General features: G+C 36.4%; 1 protein-coding gene across 1 annotated transcript; it reads left to right on the forward strand.

The window, feature by feature from the left end:
* The first annotated feature begins 703 nt into the window (after window positions 1-703).
* LOC109206367 (cysteine-rich receptor-like protein kinase 42) lies at window positions 704-6,402 on the forward strand. The gene is made up of 6 exons (XM_019369197.1): window positions 704-1,793; window positions 2,910-3,020; window positions 3,134-3,484; window positions 4,508-4,742; window positions 4,825-4,969; window positions 5,795-6,402. The coding sequence occupies exons 1-6, from the start codon at window positions 1,043-1,045 to the stop codon at window positions 6,194-6,196; spliced, it is 1,995 nt and encodes a 664-aa protein (XP_019224742.1). The 5' UTR covers window positions 704-1,042; the 3' UTR covers window positions 6,197-6,402.
* The last annotated feature ends 13,049 nt before the right edge of the window (window positions 6,403-19,451 follow it).

Genomic DNA, 19,451 nt, shown 5'->3' on the forward strand with positions numbered 1-19,451 from the left:
GAAGTACATGATTCTTTTTGGACAAATTTCCTTCTTTCGACATTTCTTCTTCTTAATTGTGTACTTATTTTTATTCCCTTCTATTTCTCTTATTTTCTTACTTGGAGAAAAAAAAACATGTTTATTCATGGCGTACTACTAGGGATGGCAAGTGGTGCGGGGCGTGTTTTGTTTTAACCCGCGAAATTTCAACCCGCCCCGCCCCGCCCCACATAGAACTTTCACCCGCGTCCACTCACTTCGCACCCACACCCGCGTTCACCCTCCGCCCCGCTTAAGTTTTTTTTCTTCTTTTCATTTTGTTAGTTTTATTTCCTTTTAATCCTTCGGCTAGAATTTTCATTTTGGTAAGGATTTAAGCTTTGTCTGGAATTGTCGATGTGATTTTTCTCATTTCACCATGGTATATACTATAAATAAAATCTTTTAAACTAACACTCTTAGGGAGGTAGAAACTTCTTAAATCACTATTAAATGACTATTATGAAGGGGCAACGCACATTCAACCAAGAAACAATTTAATTGACTAATGACTATGACTTGAGTAATAAACAAGTAGTATTAGATATACTCCATTAGCAAGTAGATAAGGAATAAAGAATATGTTAAAGACTAAAATTATTTCCAAAGAATTATAAATTATAAAATGGACCTTAATAAAATCAGGGTAGGCAGAAGCAGACAAAGACTTTTAATAGTAATTGTAGAAAGAGATCCAAGTTTAGCAAATGGGAACACATAAAAAGAGGAACGTAGCACACAAATGTTGGCTGTAAAGTATACGAATCATTTTTGAACAACAACACTCAAAAAAAGAAAAAAAAAATACATTTATTCTTTTCTCTGGCTTCAAACCATAGCCTCCTCTTCTCTCTTCTTCGTTCGAAATTTCCAACTACCATTTCCTGTTTTTCCATTTTTATTACTATAACATAAAGAAAGACGAAGGAGAAGCAGAACCTAGTTCGCTTCGCCATTCGCCTTTTTAGTCTACTCTGTTCGCATTCAGTAGCAGCTTGCTGGTGTCCTTTCGAAAAAAGACATGAATTTTTCTAGCTCAAATTTCCTATTACTAACACTGTTATTGAGTTATTTGTTCAGTTTTTCTTTAATTTGTGAAGCCGATCCTCGGATTTCAGAAGCTGGACTTGTCTGTGGTACGAACAGAACATCACCAGCTGTGATAATTCCTCAGTTCGTTAAATTAATGGAAGTTGTTTCACAACGAGTACCGGAACACGGTTGGGGAAGTCACGGCGTAAATTCAACAAATATTTCAATTTACGCTTTAGCAAATTGTTATGAAGATCTTCCTCGTACAGATTGTCTTTTATGTTACGCAGCAAGTCGTACGAGGCTACCCCGTTGTCTTCCTGGTAAATCTGGTCGAATTTATCTCGACGGTTGTTTTCTTCGTTACGATATTTATGATTTTTTCAATGAAACAACTGATTCGAAAGAAGATAAAGTGAATTGTAGTAGCTCAATTGGATTGGCTAGTGGACAGGAATTGGCCACGTTAAAGGTTACTGCTGGTAATTTGATTACAAATTTGACGGGGACAGCGGTGGCGAACGGTGGTTATGCGGTGGCGCATTTGAACGGAGTTTATGGATTGGCACAGTGTTGGAAAACTGTGAGTAAAAAAGGTTGTAGGGAGTGTTTGGATAAAGCAAGTAGAGAAATTAAAGGATGTTTTCCTAGTAAAGATGCTAGAGCTTTAATTGCTGGTTGTTATTTGAGATATTCTACTCAGGATTTTCTCAACGAACCATCTCAGGGTAATAGTAGTGGTACGTATTTTTCCTCATTTCACAATAGAAATTATAGTTTTATGTGTAATTAATACTAGGTTTTTAAAAATTACTGGCATATCAAGGTGAATTTGGTTCAAGCACACTTTTCCACTTTCACGTTTTAGTAAAAAAAAAAGGTAGCCCGGTGTACTAAACTCCCGTTATGCGCGAGTTACGGGGAAGGGTCGGACCACTTTCATGTTTTAGTCGGATTCCAAAATGGATTCAAAAATTGAAAGTTGATAGATTTTATTTTTAAGGATTTTAGCACTGAAACGTTATACTTTTAAAATTACAAGTTGAGAATTTAATACTTTTTGAAATTTTAGTAGAGCATATATATATATATATATATATATATATATATATATATATATATATATATATATATATATATATATATATATATATATATATATATATATATANGCAATTAATAACATGTAGTCAAGTATTTGCACGTAGGGAAAAATAAATACAGCATTTAAATAACTGAAAGACAGTTATAGGGAAAAAGAAAACAAAGAGACAAGTCAGTTTCAGGGATAAAGAACCATAAACGCTTAAAAAAAATGGACAGTTAAATTCAAATAAGGGGAAGGGTACGGGATAAAGCATGCTTGGACTAATTTATAAAAAGATAAGTTCGTTATGGTAAGAGCCTAAAAGGTATCCCCAGCAGAGTCGCCATGCTGTCGCGCCCCCGTTTTTCCCTCCCTTTTTACGGGGAAGAAGGTCCGGGTTTCGGCATTCATGGGGGTAGTAACTCATTTCCTTTTGGGAATTGGGTATTTTGAAGAGTCGCCACCTAACGGATTATTGTGCGTTAGGGCACCTAGAGGGATGAGGTAAACCCAATAAATATGGCTGCATCCACCTTTTGTCAAATTTTCCTATTGCTTAGATTTTCTTTGGACGGCATCATTAATTAGTACTAATGTAACGTTGAAATGCCATATTTTCTAAAGTTTCATGACCTTCAATTCAAACTTTTCCTATTATAAAATTGGAATTTGGTTGTCAAAATTTGGCTACGTTACTTTCTGTGCCCCTCTTTTGACTTTTACCGATAGACTTTTCTACATTTTTTAATCAAAATGCTCTTATTTTCAGGGGTAAGCAAAGGAGTTATAGTAGCTATTGTTCTTGGTGTGACAGCTTTAATAATGCTGGCTCTCTTTGTAGCTTACGCAGCTCGTAAAAGATCATTAACGCGAGAACGAGGTATTCAATTCATCACAATATTAAAATAAAATAATTTTGTGACTATACTGTTACAGTTGATAATGTTACGTAAGTTTAAAAAGTAATGTAATTTTTTGGTTGCATTGTCGCAGAACGCATTAATCTTGGAAAAATATCGAGTTCATACAACAGATCAAGCTTGAATTATAAGTATGAAAATCTTGAGAAGGCAACAAATTACTTTGATTCTTCAACTAAAGTAGGCCAAGGAGGAAATGGTTCTGTATATAAAGGAACTCTGCCTAATGGAAATGTTATTGCAGTTAAGAGATTGTTTTTCAATACAAGACAATGGGTTGATGAATTCTTCAATGAAGTTAATCTAATCAATGGAATTGAACACAAAAATCTTGTTAAGTTGTTGGGTTGTAGTATTGAAGGCCCCGAGAGCTTGCTCGTATATGAGTTTGTGCCAAATAAGAGCTTGGACCAATACCTCTTTGGTAATTCTCTTTCTCTCTCTCTTTTTTTTTTTTCTGAATTAATTTCACGTATTGTCACTAAACTTTACTCATTATAACGACACCTGTCTTAAAGCTACCTTTTTTGCTTCTAAAAGTAATGTCACAGTTATTTTTTAATCACATTAAAATAATTAAACTTTACCCAATATATAACGGTAAAGCCACCTTGATGGAAGGCTTTTGTTGTTATAGTGGAAAAGGTTGAATGATTTTATATTAGCGTGGATAAAGTTCAGTTAGTTTAATATGACAAAATATAGTTTTATGATTATACTGTTAAGTGAGTAAAATTTAGTTTTATGATTATACTGTTAAATGAGTACAATTTAGTGACTTACAGTTGTAGCAAGTAATTTTTATGATTTTACTGTTATAGTGAATAAAATGTAGTGATCATACAGAAATTACTGCATTCTAGTAAAAGCAGTCTCTCTGCCTTCTTGAAGGTAGGTGTTGGGCTAAAACTAGCCCAAAGACAGTCTTAACATGATGTGATATTGTCCGCTTTGGGCCGAGCCCGCACGGTTTTTCCAAAAAGGCCTTACACCATGAAGAGATCTCTACCCCTTATATGTAGGCTCCCAGTCTTTTCAGCTACCAATGTGGGACTTTGTTCGCACACCCAACCAGTGGCGAAGCTAGAAATTTAGTCAAGGGCGTTCAAATTAAAAGAAGTGAAGAAAATTTCCGATAAAGGGTGTTCAATATGTGTTACATACCTCTAAAATGTAATATTTTACCTATATACACAGTGCAATTTTTCGACGAATGGTGGTCAGTTGACCATCCTTATCACCATGTGGCTTCGCCACTGCACCCAACAGAAGGGGTAAGGTCTGCGTACATTTTACTCTCCCCAGACTTCACTAGTGGGATTACACTGGGTTGTTGTTGTTGTTGTATTTACAGTAGCTGCATCATTCTTACATTTACATCTCCAAGTAATTATGTAGTGACAAAATGCAGACTTCTAATTGAGTTGTGGAATATTTTCTGATGTAGACAAGAACAAGATAAAGATTCTAAGTTGGGAAGAACGTTTCCATATTATAGTTGGAACAGCAGAAGGCCTTGCATTCTTACATGGAGGTTCAGAAATCAGAATCATTCATAGGGACATCAAGAGTTCCAATGTACTTCTCGATGAAAATCTTGAAGCAAAAATCGCTGATTTTGGACTTGCTCGGTGTTTTGCAGCTGATAAAACTCATCTTAGTACTGGAATTGCTGGCACATTGTAAGATAAAATACAATTCACCAACAATGGTTCTCTCTTTTTACCTACATTGTGATTTTTAATTATTTTTTTGGTTGTACAGAGGATATATGGCTCCTGAATACCTAGTAAAAGGACAGCTAACAGAGAAGGCTGATGTCTATAGTTATGGAGTGCTTGTTCTTGAAATTGTTTGTGGCAGAAAAAACATTGCCTTTGCTGAGGATTCTGGATCTCTACTACAAACAGTAAGAATGCTGCAAATTTTTCCTTATTGTTAATTTCACCTATGATCACCCAACTTTATTCACTATAATGAAAAAGTCACAAGACTATTTTTGTTACATTAAATTGAATTTTACTTACTATAACAGTAAAATTTCTCTACAATATATAGTAAAATCACTAAATTTTACCAACTATAACGACAATATCTACCCATCAAGGCAGTTTTTCTGTATTGAGTAGATAAGATTTAGAGGGTGTTTGGATTAGATTTTAAGCTCTTTTTAGTTTTTTCAGTGTTTGACAAAGTCAAAAAGTGCTTAAAATAAGTTAAAAACTGTTTAAAACAAGCCAAAAGCAATAAGTTGGGCAATCCCAACTTATTGCTTTTTGGCTTAAAAGCTATTTCTGCTGAAAAGCCATTTTTTTTAGCCGATCCAAACAGGCTCTTAGTAATTTTATTGTCATAGTGAGTAAACTTTGAGAACTTCAATAAAAAGTTTGTACTTCAATGTAATAGCAGTGGCGAAGCCAGAAAACTTAATAAGATGGTTCAAATTTTGAATACTCTTTGCAGGGTGTTCAAGTCTATTGTATTACTCAATAACAAGTAATAATTTACCATATACATTGTATAAGTTGAAGGGTATTCATTTGACCACCCTTGGCCATAAAAACATGTAAAGCTCAATTAGTCTAGTGTGAAAATATATATAGTATATAGTTATGCGACTTTATCGTTATATATAGTAAATAAAATTCAGTGACCATATATGATATTATTCCGTTCTTGTCAGTATTAACTTGAATTTGCTGGAGTTTAGTAAATTTGTCATTTTAATTTTCAGGTGTGGAAACTCTACACAACAAATCAAGTTACTGAAGCATTAGACCCTCTGTTAAAAGGCAATTTTCCACCAAAAGAGGCATCAAAGGTCCTAAAAGTGGGGCTATTATGCACTCAAGCTTCTGTCGCTTTAAGACCATCAATGACTGAAGTTGTCCAAATGTTAACATGTGAAGATTATCAAATTCCAGAACCATGCCAACCACCTTTCTTAAATTCAAGTTTATTAGCTGGCGGCTCTCTTAAATCTAGCATAAGAAGTTTAGTCTCAAGTACACTCTTTAAATTAGATGAATCTTATACCACTACTACAGGGACAGGGTCCTCTAGTATACAAAGTTCATCAGATGGACCACCAAGAAGTGATGAATTTCTTCTAAAACAGTCTGAAAATAGGAAATAAGTTGATTGAAAAAAAAAAAAAAATTTTGCAGTGCATTTTTTTTTGTACAGTTATAGAACTAGTAGTGCATTTTTGTGATATAATTTGGATTTGTTGGTGAGGAATGATACAAAAAAGTGTAGACAGAAGCAGAGCGACATGTTTCGTTTTCAAAGAGTTGTGCGAATTGCTAAAAGCTAATTTATTGTCCTGCCTTTTGTCAATTATGAAATGGTTTCATTAAGCATTAGGTGTATATGGACGACGGTTCATTTGGACCCTATTTGAGCTATCATAATTCATTTTCTTCAACCACCTGTATTTGTGGGTCTCAAGCTCAAATCTATTATTGATATCAAGGTAGGAGTATTTGTTACCAGGAATAGATTTCGTAATAGATTTAAGGATACAATTCTTTTATTCTTTATTTATGTTTTTTTAAAAGTAGGACTTATGAGACAATTCATAATTAAGGGTGTGTTCGATAATAATGAAAGTTATTTTTTGAAAATACTGTCCGGAAAATAACTGATTTTATGAAAAATATTTTTTGATATTTGGTTGGCGAATAAAAAATATTTTTTAAAAAGCATTTTCTAATTGATAATAATATTAGTAAATCGGATAGGATATTAATGAAACTTTTTAGTGCTAATGATTTATAATAAGAATAAACGTTGACTAAAGCGGGAATATATAAAATTAAGAGTTGAAATACTCCTTTTTTATTTGGCCAACAAAGAAGCATATATCATAGATTAAGTGACATTACAAGTGTCGCGCCCCCTTTTTCCCTCCCTTTTTACAGGGAAGAAGGTCCGGGTTTCGGCATTCATGGGGGTAGTAACTTAACTCTTGGATTGGTTTGCATTACCAGAGATTTAGGGTAAGGGCTCGAAATAACCTTGAGGGGAAGGTGTTAGGCACCCCTCTCGGTCCACAATGGTGGGTCCTGCCCGAACTTATATTAATACATTAGTCAATTAACAAATAAATAGTTTAATCAAATAGTTTGCAAGTAAAGCACGTTGGACGTTGTATAACTCAAATAATAGGACAAAGGTTTTGAACAAGTTGTATACATATAAAACAAAGTTTTAAACAAAAGGGATTTGGGAAAGGAGGGGTCCTAGGTTGTTTAGCCTACATGATCACCCCACACAATGTCCGGTAAACACTCCTCAATGAGGGGCTACACGTGACATTAGTGCGTAGTCATCATATCCCATATCTACCCTTCCCACCCCGTGGTCATAGCCTAAAGCGTGCTAGTATACTTGACGATGCCTATGCGTGCACTACCCGTCCCTTCCTCGTGGCCCTGGAGGTATTTTAGGACCTCTAAATCTGGGCAGTTCTAGACGACCCCTAAGGTGCTTAAAAGGAGAAAATTCTAAGGCGACATGCAAGAACAAATAGGACCTTAGCACATAAGGCAGAAAAGAAGCAATTAGAGGCTCAAGTTCGCCTCCACAGATAATGCATGTAAACTGCACGACTCAAACACAAATAAGGGCAATATTGTTAGACAGTATCCTAAGACATGATGTCTAGGTGAATATCAGAACACATGAGATATGCAGTTTTTATTTTATAAACTCAGAAGTAATGGCCCTATCCGTTTGCCTACTGATTTTAAGCCTGCTAAAATCAGAACAACATTAAGTAGCAGAAACAGCTTCAGAGCTGCAGGATTTGAAAACGCCCTATAGGCTTGCCTACACGCTGAATAGTGGTGTCCTAAGAGCATGATGACTACGTTTGACATAGTAAAACAGTGGACGGATTTTAAAACAGACTCTTGAGTTCCTATAGGCATGCTTTCTAATAGTGAATTAGGGCAATACTCGAAAGAATTCATTTCAGGGAAAACAAACCACTAATTACACCAGTTTCGAAGTAAACTAATCATGAACTGGATTAACTTATTTAAACTAAACTGATTTTAGATCTATAGGCATAATTTTTGATGTTGTTCCCTATAGGCATGGTATCTAATTGTTAAGAGCTGATGTTAGAAACTTGTAGGCATGATAACAAATGAAAACACATGTAAATACCCGTTATAACAGAAGTTGAACTGGATCATATCCTATAGGCATGGTATCTACTTGTGAAGTTGATTTTAAGACCTATAAATATGATTTCTATTATTGGACCCACTTGAGACCTATAGGCATGATTTCTAACATGGTAAGGCAAACATAACAAATATAAAATCCTATAGGAATGGTTTCTACCCATTTAACCCACAAATATGTAACTACCCACCCTTTTTCACTAGTCACCCCAATATTCGTTTACAAATTTTTACAAACCAGATGAATGAATTACATAAATAGATAAAAAGAAAAGAAGAAGTTACACTATAGGGAGCCTGAAGCAGGCCCAAGTGATTTCCCAAGACCTCCAATAGCCTCAAATGCCAATTTCATAGACAATATCATTCCCTAAGGATCTCAAGGATCCCGGGCAGTGCTCACACCTAGACTTTGTAACCAAATTGAGTAAGTGCAGTGTGGAAGGGCCAGCCTCAGTGTGCCAGAGTTCAGAGGGTTTTCAAGAGGATCCCAAGGCAGTACACACACTGGAGGGGGCAGAACCTAGTGACATAGGAGTAGAGTGAGAGTGCTTGACACAGTTTGAAAGGTTTCAGTAGGAAAACAGTGTTAAAAAGAGATTTGCTTGAAATAGTTTTGTAAGAAAACACATAGGGAGTTATTAAATAAGACAATTTTTAAAAAAAGGTAAGGTGGCTAACAATCAATCAAACACAATACAGAACCAGAAGAAGTTCATCAACACTTCAATACATGGAGTCAACAGGTGCACACATCCACTTAGGGGTAATGGGGATTTGGGGTAAGCATAGGGCACATAGTAAGCACAGATGCACATAGGTACAAAATCAGAGGAGCCTTAAAGGAGGTCAAGGCTTTTAAAGTAACATGCACTTTAGAGTTAATACAGAATCAATAGGCTTAGGATAGCCAATTACTTCATACAGGAAGGTGCATGCCAGGGATCAGAGAAACATAGTCAGATTGGGGCACACTAGAAGGGGATCCTAAGGGGGTATATAACATGCAACAAAGAAGACAGTGAAGTAGACATGTTAATTGCAGGTTGAACAACAAAATCATAGATGGAAGCATATTAGAAACATGACAAATTGAAGTAATAGGAGAAGCATATTGTTTTGGGACTTGAATTAAAATCAGAACATACCAGTAAGGGGATAGTAAACACAAAGTGAAAGAGAACCCAGTAGTTAGCCTTGGCTTGCAGCCGGCTGACTTTAGACAGTAGTAAGTAACACAAAAGAGAGCAGAAAGCTTTTAGTGTGAAAGAGAGAGTTTTTGAACCAATGTCTCGTGTGTTTGTGTTAATGAGAGAGTAGGTATATATAGTAGTTCGAAGCTAGGTAAAATAAGGCAAGAATCACAATGGTATAGTAATTATGGAACTCTTAGAGCAAAATTAGCACAAGTACTCCCTTAAGCTAAGGGAATCAATTCAAACGGTAAGAACGAGTAACAAATAAGGAAAGAAATCAATGTACGACCCATGAGGAAAGATTTCAAATTCAGTAAGTATAGGGTAAACAATTAGGGCTAAGTTCAGAAAACTCTAATTAAGGAGATAGCCAGTAAGAATAAAGTACCAATGCAAACAAGGTAGGCGAATCAATTAATTTTGAAATAGAAAGGGTAGGAATCGAAAGTTTAAAGGAAGGTCTTCCAATCAAACCATGAAACAGGGAATCCAGAATCAATCAAAGAGAAAGTCACGAGTAAGTGTTTAGCATATAAATAGAGCAAGATAAGGATAACCAGACATAGCAAGCAAAGAGGCAAGTCTTGAACAGTCAAGATGAACACAAGCACATAGAGCTGATATAAGTTAGGCATAAGAAACTCAGTAGAAACATATTCGAGGCGAGATAGTCACAGAAACTCAAACGAGAACAGGCCAGTCACAGAAATCAAACGAAGAAACCTAGAAAATTAGGGCTTTCAACGAGTTAAAGATGTGATAAACTCATAGAATCAGTAAAAATGATACAAGAAATAGAAGTTTAAACACAAAGAATCAGTTAAACAAAGTTGTAAAAGAAGTTCCGAAACCCTAATTTTTAGAAGAAGGTGAAAAATACTTGAAATCAACGATTCTTGTAAAGAGTTCTATGGACCGTGTAAAACATTAAAGAAACAAACTCAAATCGTCCTAGATCTGTACAGATCTAAGAGATATAGGAAGAAATTAGGGTTTCAGAAGAAACCCATAAAATCCCAAGGATCGTAATAGATACAGCATGATTTTGCTCGAAATCATACTGGAGTAGCCAAGAACAGACAAAGTGACGAACCCTAGATGCAAGTCGGCATGGCCCTAGGCCGTTAAAGACCTTAGAGAAGGCAAGCATGGCATGAGAGAAGCCATTGGAGGCGTAGGAGACGATGAGAGGTCACCGGAGATGACCGGAGAGAAGAGGTCGGCGGTTGAAGGGCTAGGGTTAGGTTGAGAGTGTACTGAGAGAGGAGAGGATCTTAGGGTGGCAGATGTAGGAAAATGATTAGGGTTGGGGGTGGTTTAGAATTAAAAAAGGCAAGAAACAATACGGGCCGTTGATTTCAGATCAACGGCCAGGATCTGATGGGTTTTGGGTCGGGTAGGATGTGTTTGGGGCCTGGGTCGGGTAATTCGATTAGGAATTGGACTGGGGTTGGGTTAAAATTGAGCCTAAATTGAAATGCAATCTGGCTTGGTTTTAAATAGCCAATTTAACCCTATATAATTTATAATAAATAATAAATAATTTCTAAAAATCATTTTGTGTACTAAAATGATTTAAAAATAGATATTTAACATTTTAAAAATATAAAAGATCATTTTATGCATATAAAACGTAATTGTACATTAATAAGGCTAATATTATAATTTAGCTTTAAAAATGCAAAATGCAATTGTAAAAATGCACTAAAATATTTTAACAATTTTTTGGCATAAATATAGAATTAGATGACTGAATTACCACGACAATAATTTGAGGGATAATTATTGGGGATTTATGAGGAAAAATGGAAGGAAATAAATCAATTTAAAATCTTTAAAAATATAGAAAAATTATAAAAACCTTGTGCATGCTTATATATGCATATATATGCTATTTTTGAAAGTATTTATGCATATTAAAAATATATAGGGAAAAATTGGGTATCAACAATAAGGAGCAAAGTCCACTGTTGTTTCAGTGTTACAAAATAGGGTTGATCACTGACACTAATTTGCGCTGCATTACCAAAAAGTGGTTATTATTACAAGAGATTGCCAACATGTCTAGAAAAAAAGAGGTTCCAACTGCATTGTGGTATGTGTGGTGCGCTTGTGGAGTGTTCCCCGTTGATCTGCTAACAACTCTATTACAAAAAGAAGGTGGTTGCTCGACTCTAGTAGTTGGGGCATTGTAATCTAGGGTTGCCCCATATTCAGCTAATTTATCCGCCACTTAATTTTGCTCCCTGTATGTGTGTATCACCCAAGGTCTATCCAGTTGGTGTAGCAGGTACCTGCATTCATGGATCAAGGATGAGTAGTGGGGATTTAGAGAGCGGAGTAAAAAAATTACCTCGTTTGAATCAACATTGACTTCCAGTGGAGTGAAGTTGTGTTGTAGAGCAAGTCGTAAACCTTCCTGTAGTGCAGTAAGTTTCATATAATTGTGGTTTCCCATTGGCCTTGTGCCCATATATCCCAGTATCCATTAGCTTGTGGAATTTAATTACACCCCCAAAATCTCGTTTTTGGTTAGGGATACTACAAGCTCCGTCAGAATTTAGTTTGAAATATCCATTAGTAGGAGGGTTCCATTTTACGTGCATGTGTGTAGGTTGTGTGTGGTAGGTGGGGTTGTTTAAGCCTAGATAAAAAAATTCAGATGCTTGGCTTATAATGTGCTGGAGGTTGGGAGAGTGGGTTGAGCCTTCAAAAATAGTGCGATTCCTACTTTTCCATAGGTGCCATAGAGCATATGGAATTAGAATATAGGAGTTGATTTGAGTAGTGGTAGAACTATTTTTTAAAATGAAGTGTGATAGCTTGAGTGAGGGGTTCTCATGAAACCTGTCTTGATTTCCATCAAGTGAGCTAATGCCTAGTTGGTGCCAAACCATTTGTGCTTGGGGACATTGGAAGAAAATATAGGCAATGGTTTCATCGTGGGACTGGCAGATTGGGTAAAACGGATTTGGGGATAGGTGTTTATTGTGGAGATAACTTGTTGTGGGTAGTCGGTGGTGGCTCATAAGCCAGAGGAAATGTTTTAATTTTTGGGGTAGTTGAAGGTTCCATAACCATTGGAAGGAATTGTTTTTGGTTTAGCACGCAGTTGATTATACAATAATTTTACCGTGAAGATTCCATTTGGGATGAGCCCCAGTAGATGTGATCGTAGGATATTTTATTTGTAAGGGTGGGGATATATTGATTACTAATTAGGTCGTTTAAATTATCTGGGAGCTCAAAAGGTATTTTTGGAAGATTTATTGAGTTCCCGACAATATATAGTGCTAATGTGGATGATTGCTCATTACGGGGTAGAGGACCTTCAATTAATTGTCTAAGTATCAAGTTGGGGCCTAACCAAGGTTCTGTCCAAAATTTAATGTGGCTTCCATTTGCAATATGCCACTTTATGCCATTTTGACATGAAGTTTGATGGCTTTCCAATTTGAGGAGATGTTAGTAGAGGTATTATTCCTAGAGTATTTTGATATGGGGATTGAAGCCCAATGGGACGAAGGGGATTGGAACAATCTCCAAGCTAGTGAACCAAGTAAGGCATTATTTGGAAAGATTATGAATTCCCATCCACCACAGTCTTTTGTTAATTGGATGGTTTCTAATAAGGTGGAGCTTACATTTCTGTGCTGTGGTTCCCCAAAGAAAGTTTCTTTGATAACGTTCTAATTTATTAGTAATATTAGTAGGTAATTTGTCAATTGCATTACATGATTTGGCAAGCAGTTTAGGGTAGCTTTTATTAAGGTGGTTCGTCCCGCCATTGTTAACAAATTTATTTTCCACCCGGCTAATCTATTTTTGTAGTTATCTAGAAGAAATTGAAAATTGGATGTTGTAGGTCGTTTGTGAAAAATAGGATATCCAAGATATTTTTCGAAAGTTGACCCCTCAGTCATATGGAAGAAATGTGTCATACTTTCTCTATCCGCTGTGGAAGTGTTCTTAGAGAAAAATATCTTAGATTTGGTGTACTTAATAGTTAAGCTCGAAACACTAGTAAACAGGTTGAGTGTGTCAATTATAGAATTGATGCTCTTTGTGGTCAATTTACAGATTAAGGTAATGTCATCAACGAAGAGGAGGTGAGAGATTTGTGGACCTTGTCTAGATAATTTGATGGGGTGCCACTTTTGGTAATCTACTTCAACATGTATTTTACGTGAGAGCATTTGCATACAAAGAATGAAAATGTAGGGTGATAGGGGTCCCCTTGGCGAATGCCTCTTGAAGGTGAAAAGAATGGGGTGGGTTGTCCATTAATTAGAATTGAGATGGAAGAGGTAGTTATGCAAGACATTATTAATTTGATCAACTTAGGTGGAAAATTGAAGTAGTGGAGGGTGTCATGTATGAATCCCCATTCCAGTTTGTCAAACATTTTTTCTAGATCTAATTTGAGTAGAAAAGAAGCCTGGGCACCTTCTTTTCTCCTGAAATGGTACATAATCTCTTGTACTATAATTGCATTATCAGTTGCTCTACGATTAGGCAAGAAAGCTGATTGTTCCGGGCTAATGATGCTAAGTAAAATTGGTTTGATACGGTGGACTATGATTTTGATGATTAACTTGTATAGTGTGTTATGAAGGCTTATTGGTCGATATTGAGTGATGAGCGTAGGTTGTTGTGTTTTAGGGATAAGGCAAAGATAAGTTTTATTAATTTCTGGGGGAATTTGTTGTGTGTTAAAGACCTTCACACAAAAAGATGTGACTGAAGAGTTTACTTGAGTCCAATAATTTTGAAAGAAGTATGGATGTAATCCATCTGGTCCAGGTGCTTTAAAAGGTTGGAAAGGCTTAAGGGCATTAGTAACTTCTAGTGGTATAGTGGTGGAGTCCAAGTTAGAATAGTCATGAGTATTGATGGTATTGGAACGAGCTTTAAAAGTAGGATAAGTGTGGTGGATGTGACTAGTAGTGAATAAGTTGTGATAATAGCCCTCAATTGAGGTATTAATTTCTTTTTGATCTAATATCCAATTACCCACCGAGTCTTTAAGTGCAGTAATACGGTTACGTCTACGTCGTTGTAAAGTAGTTAGGTGGAAAATTTTTGTGTTGGCATCTCCGTCTTGCAGCCAATTTATTCTTGATTTCAGTTTCCAAAACTCCTCTTCAATTTTTAGGAGGTCATTATATTCCGAAGGGTTTAAAAGTCTTGTTTTGATTAAGTTGAAGTGTCTAGATAAAACTTTATGGAGTGTAGGGACCGGGATGACAAACCGGAACAAGTACAAGTGTCTCCCAGGCTATTCTACCTTTTTTAAAAGTAGGACTTATGAGACAATTCATAATTAAGGGTGTGTTCGATAATAATGAAAGTTATTTTTCGAAAATACTGTCTGCAAAATAACTGATTTTATGAAAAATATTTTTTGATATTTGGTTGGCGAATAAAAAATATTTTTTAAAAAGCATTTCTAATTGATAATAATATTAGTAAATCGGATAGGATATTAATGAAACTTTTTAGTTCTAATGATTTAGGCAGAATAGCCTAAATGACACTTATACTTGTGCTACTTTGTCATCCCGGTCCCCATACTTAGCATTTTGCCAATTGGACACTTATACTAGCTCAAAACTTATATTTTAAACCCCTCTGACCGTTGACCGATCATATGTGGCAACATTACGGCTGAGTTGGACAACAAGCGTGTAATTCACGCGTACAACGAGCGTTAACATAAAAAATTGGCCTAAGAAATGATTGAACTAAGAAGAAAAAAATAATAAAATGAAAAAAAAAGTAAAATTTTAAAAAAGTAAACTAACCCCCTTCCCGTCTTCCCCAGAACTCCTCCATTTCTATTTCTTTTTCTCTTTCTCCCCCCCCTAACCTACACCCTCCCCCAAAACACATCTCCCATTTCTAAAATTCTCTGTATGATACCTTCAGATCTGGACCCTAAAAAAGAAAAAGAAAAAAAAATTATTGGCGAGAACGATCCCTGGAAAACGACTGGAAAATCCATAGCGACCCCTCCTCCATTTTACTCTCTTTCTTCCTTTCCGAAAATAATGTCAAAAACCCAATCCTTTGTATAGTAGACTTTTAAATCAGTAAACAAGAACCTTCAAATCAGTAAAAAATCAAAATCCCATCTCCTAAATCAAGCCACCAGAAAATCCATCATTTTTTAAAACCCCAAATCTGAAACTTTATTTTTGACAAAAAAAATTCCTCTATTGCTACATATATTCTTGTTTTTGAGGCTAACGGAAGAGACAAGGGAGAGGAGAAAGGGATAGACAGAAAAGAAAATTGGAGAGGCGGAAGAAGAGATAGGTTGATTGTGGGGAGAGGGCCGGGGGGGGGGGGTGTGAAAAAGAGAAAAAAATTGGGAAGGGGAAAGACCTCGGTGGGGTGAAATTCTTTGTGTAAGAACACTTTTTTATTTATTTATCTTTTAGTGATCTCCGGATGTTAATGATATTCTCCGGTGGCTGGAGAAATTTTCCGGCGATGGCAGTATTAGAGTTGTTGGCGGTAAGGAGAAGAGATGGTGGGGTAGGGAAAAAAATGAAGATAAAGTCAATAGTTTATTTTTCTATGTGGCACTAGTAATGACGTGGCATCCTACGTGTAGGAGATTGTATTACACGCACTGACAGCCTCCTGTCATAAGCGTTTATTATACATGGTTTGAGCGAGTACAAGTGTCCAATTGGCAAAATGCTAAGTTTGGGGACCGGGATGACAAAGTGACACAAATATAAGTGTCATTTAGGCTATTCTGCCAATGATTTATAATAAGAATAAATGTTGATTAAAGCGGGAATATATAAAATTAAGAGTTGAAATACTCCTTTTTTGGCCAACAAAGAAACATATATCATAGATTAAGTGACATTACAAGTGTCGCGCCCCCTTTTTCCCTCCCTTTTTACGGGGAAGAAGGTCCGGGTTTCGACATTCATGGGGGTAGTAACTCATTTCCTTTTGGGAATTTAGTATTTTGAAGAGTCGCCACCTAACGGATTATGGTGCGTTAGGGCACTTAGAGCGATTAACTCTTGGATTGGTTTGCATTACCAGAGATTTAGGGTAAGGGCTCGAAATAACCTTGATGGGAAGGTGTTAGGCACCCCTCTCGGTCCACAATGGTGGGTCCCGCCCGAACTTATATTAATGAATTAGTCCATTAACAAATAAATAGTTTAATCAAATAGTTTGCAAGTAAAGCACGTTGGACGTTGTATAACTCAAATAATAGGACAAAGGTTTTGAACAAGTTGTATACATATAAAACAAAGTTTTAAACAAAAGGGATTTGGGAAAGGAGGGGTCCTAGGTTGTTTAGCCTACATGATCACCCCACACAATGTCCGGCAAACACTCCTCCATGAGGGGCTACACGTGACATTAGCGCGTAGTCATCATATCCCATATCTACCCTTCCCACCCCGTGGTCATAGCCTAACGCGTGCAAGTAAACTTGACGATGCCTATGCGTGCACTACCCGTCCCTTCCTCGTGGCCCTGGAGGTATTTTAGGACCTCTAAATCTGGGCAGTTCTAGACGACCCCTAAGGTGCTTAAAAGGAGAAAATTCTAAGGCGACATGCAAGAACAAATAGGACCTTAGCACATAAGGCAGAAAAGAAGCAATTAGAGGCTCAAGTTCACCTCCACAGATAATGCTTGTAAGCTGCACGACTCAAACACAAATAAGGGCAATATTGTTAGACATGATGTCTAGGCGAATATCAGAACAGATGAGATATGTAGTTTTTATTTTATAAACTCAGAAGTAACGGCCCTATCCGTTTGCCTACTGATTTTAAGCCTGCTAAAATCAGAACAACGTTAAGTAGTAGAAACAGCTTCAGAGCTGCAGGATTTGAAAACGCCCTATAGGCTTGCCTACACGCTGAATAGTGGTGTCCTAAGAGCATGACGACTATGTTTGACATAGTAAAACAGTGGACGGATTTTAGAACAGACTCTTGAGTTCCTATAGGCATGCTTTCTAATAGTGAATTAGGGCAATACTAGAAAGAATTCCTTTCAGGGAAAACAAACCACTAATTACACCAGTTTCGAAGTAAACTAATCATGAACTGGATTAACTTATTTAAACTAAACTGGTTTTAGATCTATAGGCAGAATTTTTAATGTTGTTCCCTATAGGCATGATATCTAATTGTTAAGAGCTGATGTTAGAAACTTATAGGCATGATAACAAAGGAAAACACTTGTAAATACCCGTTATAACAGAAGTTGAACTGGATCATATCCTATAGGCATGGTATCTACTTGTGAAGTTGATTTTAAGACCTATAAACATGATTTCTATTATTGGACCCACTTGAGACCTATAGGCATGATTTCTAACATGGTAAGGCAAACATAACAAATATAAAATCCTATAGGCATGGTTTCTACCCATTTACCCCACAAACATGTAACTACCTACCCTTTTTCACTAGTAACCCCAATATTCGTTTACAAAGTATTACAAACCAGATGAATGAATTACATAAATAGATAAAAAGAAAAGAAGAAGTTACACTATAGAGAGCCTGAAGCAGGCCCAAGTGATTTCCCAAGACCTCCAATAGCCTCAAATGCCAATTTCATAGACAATATCATTGTCTAGGTGTGTCAGAGTTCCCTAAGGATCTCAAGGATCCCGGGCAGTGCTCACACCTAGACTTTGTAACCAAATTGAGTAAGTGCAGTGTGGAAGGGCCAGCCTCAGTGTGCCAGAGTTCAGAGGGTTTTCAAGAGGATCCCAAGGCAGTACACACACTGGAGGGGGCAGAACCTAGTGACATAGGAGTAGAGTGAGAGTGCTTGACACAGTTTGAAAGGTTTCAGTAGGAAAACAATGTTAAAAAGAGATTTGCTTGAAATAGTTTTGTAAGAAAACACATAGCGAGTTATTAAATAAGACAATTTTTTTTTTTAAAAAAAAGGTAAGGTGGCTAACAATCAATCAAACCCAATACAGAACCAGAAGAAGTTCATCAGCACTTCAATACATGGAGTCAAACAGGTGCACACATCCACTTAGGGGTAATGGGGTTTGGGGTAAGCATAGGGCACATAGTAAGCACAGATGCACATAGGCACAAAATCAGAGGAGCCTTAAAGGGGGTCAAGGCTTTTAAAGTAGCATGAACTTTAGAGTTAATACAGAATCAATAGGCTTAGGATAGCCAATTACTTCATATAGGAAGGTGCATGCCAGGGATCAGAGAAACATAGTCACATTGGGGCACACTAGAAGGGGATCCTAAGGGGGTATATAGCATGCAACAAAGAAGACAGTGAAGTAGACATGTTAATTGCAGGTTGAACAACAAAACCATGGATAGAAGCATATTAGAAACATGACAAATTGAAGTAATAGGAGAAGCATATTGTTTTGGGACTTGAATTAAAATCAGGACATACCAGTAAGGGGATAGTAAACACAAAGTGAAAGAGAACTCAGTAGTTAGCCTTGGCTTGCAACCGGCTGACTTTAGACAATAGTAAGTAACACAAAAGAGAGCAGAAAGCTTTTAGTGAAAGAGAGAGTTTTTGAACTAATGCCTCGTCTGTTGTGTTAGTGAAAGAGCAGGGTATTTATAGTTTGAAAACAGGCAGAAAATAAGGCAAGAATCAAAGTTCAACAATAATTATGGTACCATGTACTAATTAGAATCAAATCAATGCAAGTACTCCCTTAATTTAAGAGAATCAGTTCAAACGGTAAGAACAAATAACAAATAAGTAAAGAAGTCAATCTACGATCAATAAGGAAAGATTCAAATATAGTAAGTATAGGGCAAACAATTAGGGCTATGTTCAGAAAAACTCTAACTAAGGAGATAGTCAGTAAGAATAAAGTACCAATGAAGACAAGGTAGGCGAATCAATCAAATTGAATAGAAAGGGTAGGAATCGAAGGTTTAAAGGAAGGTCTTCCAATCAAACCATGAAACAGGGGATCCAGAATCAATGAAAGAGAAAGTCATGA

The sequence above is a fragment of the Nicotiana attenuata genome, unplaced genomic scaffold (assembly GCF_001879085.1).
Source record: "Nicotiana attenuata strain UT unplaced genomic scaffold, NIATTr2, whole genome shotgun sequence".
Taxonomy (NCBI): Eukaryota; Viridiplantae; Streptophyta; class Magnoliopsida; order Solanales; family Solanaceae; genus Nicotiana; species Nicotiana attenuata.

What these genes read in the sequence shown, in the direction of transcription:
- LOC109206367 (XM_019369197.1), top strand. Translation starts at nt 1,043, where the DNA reads ATGAATTTTTCTAGCTCAAATTTCCTATTACTAACACTGTTATTGAGT. An exon ending in ATCTCAGGGTAATAGTAGTG is followed by an intron (nt 1,794 to 2,909) that starts GTACGTATTTTT and finishes TCTTATTTTCAG; the next exon opens with GGGTAAGCAAAGGAGTTATA. An exon ending in ACTGGAATTGCTGGCACATT is followed by an intron (nt 4,743 to 4,824) that starts GTAAGATAAAAT and finishes TTGGTTGTACAG; the next exon opens with AGGATATATGGCTCCTGAAT.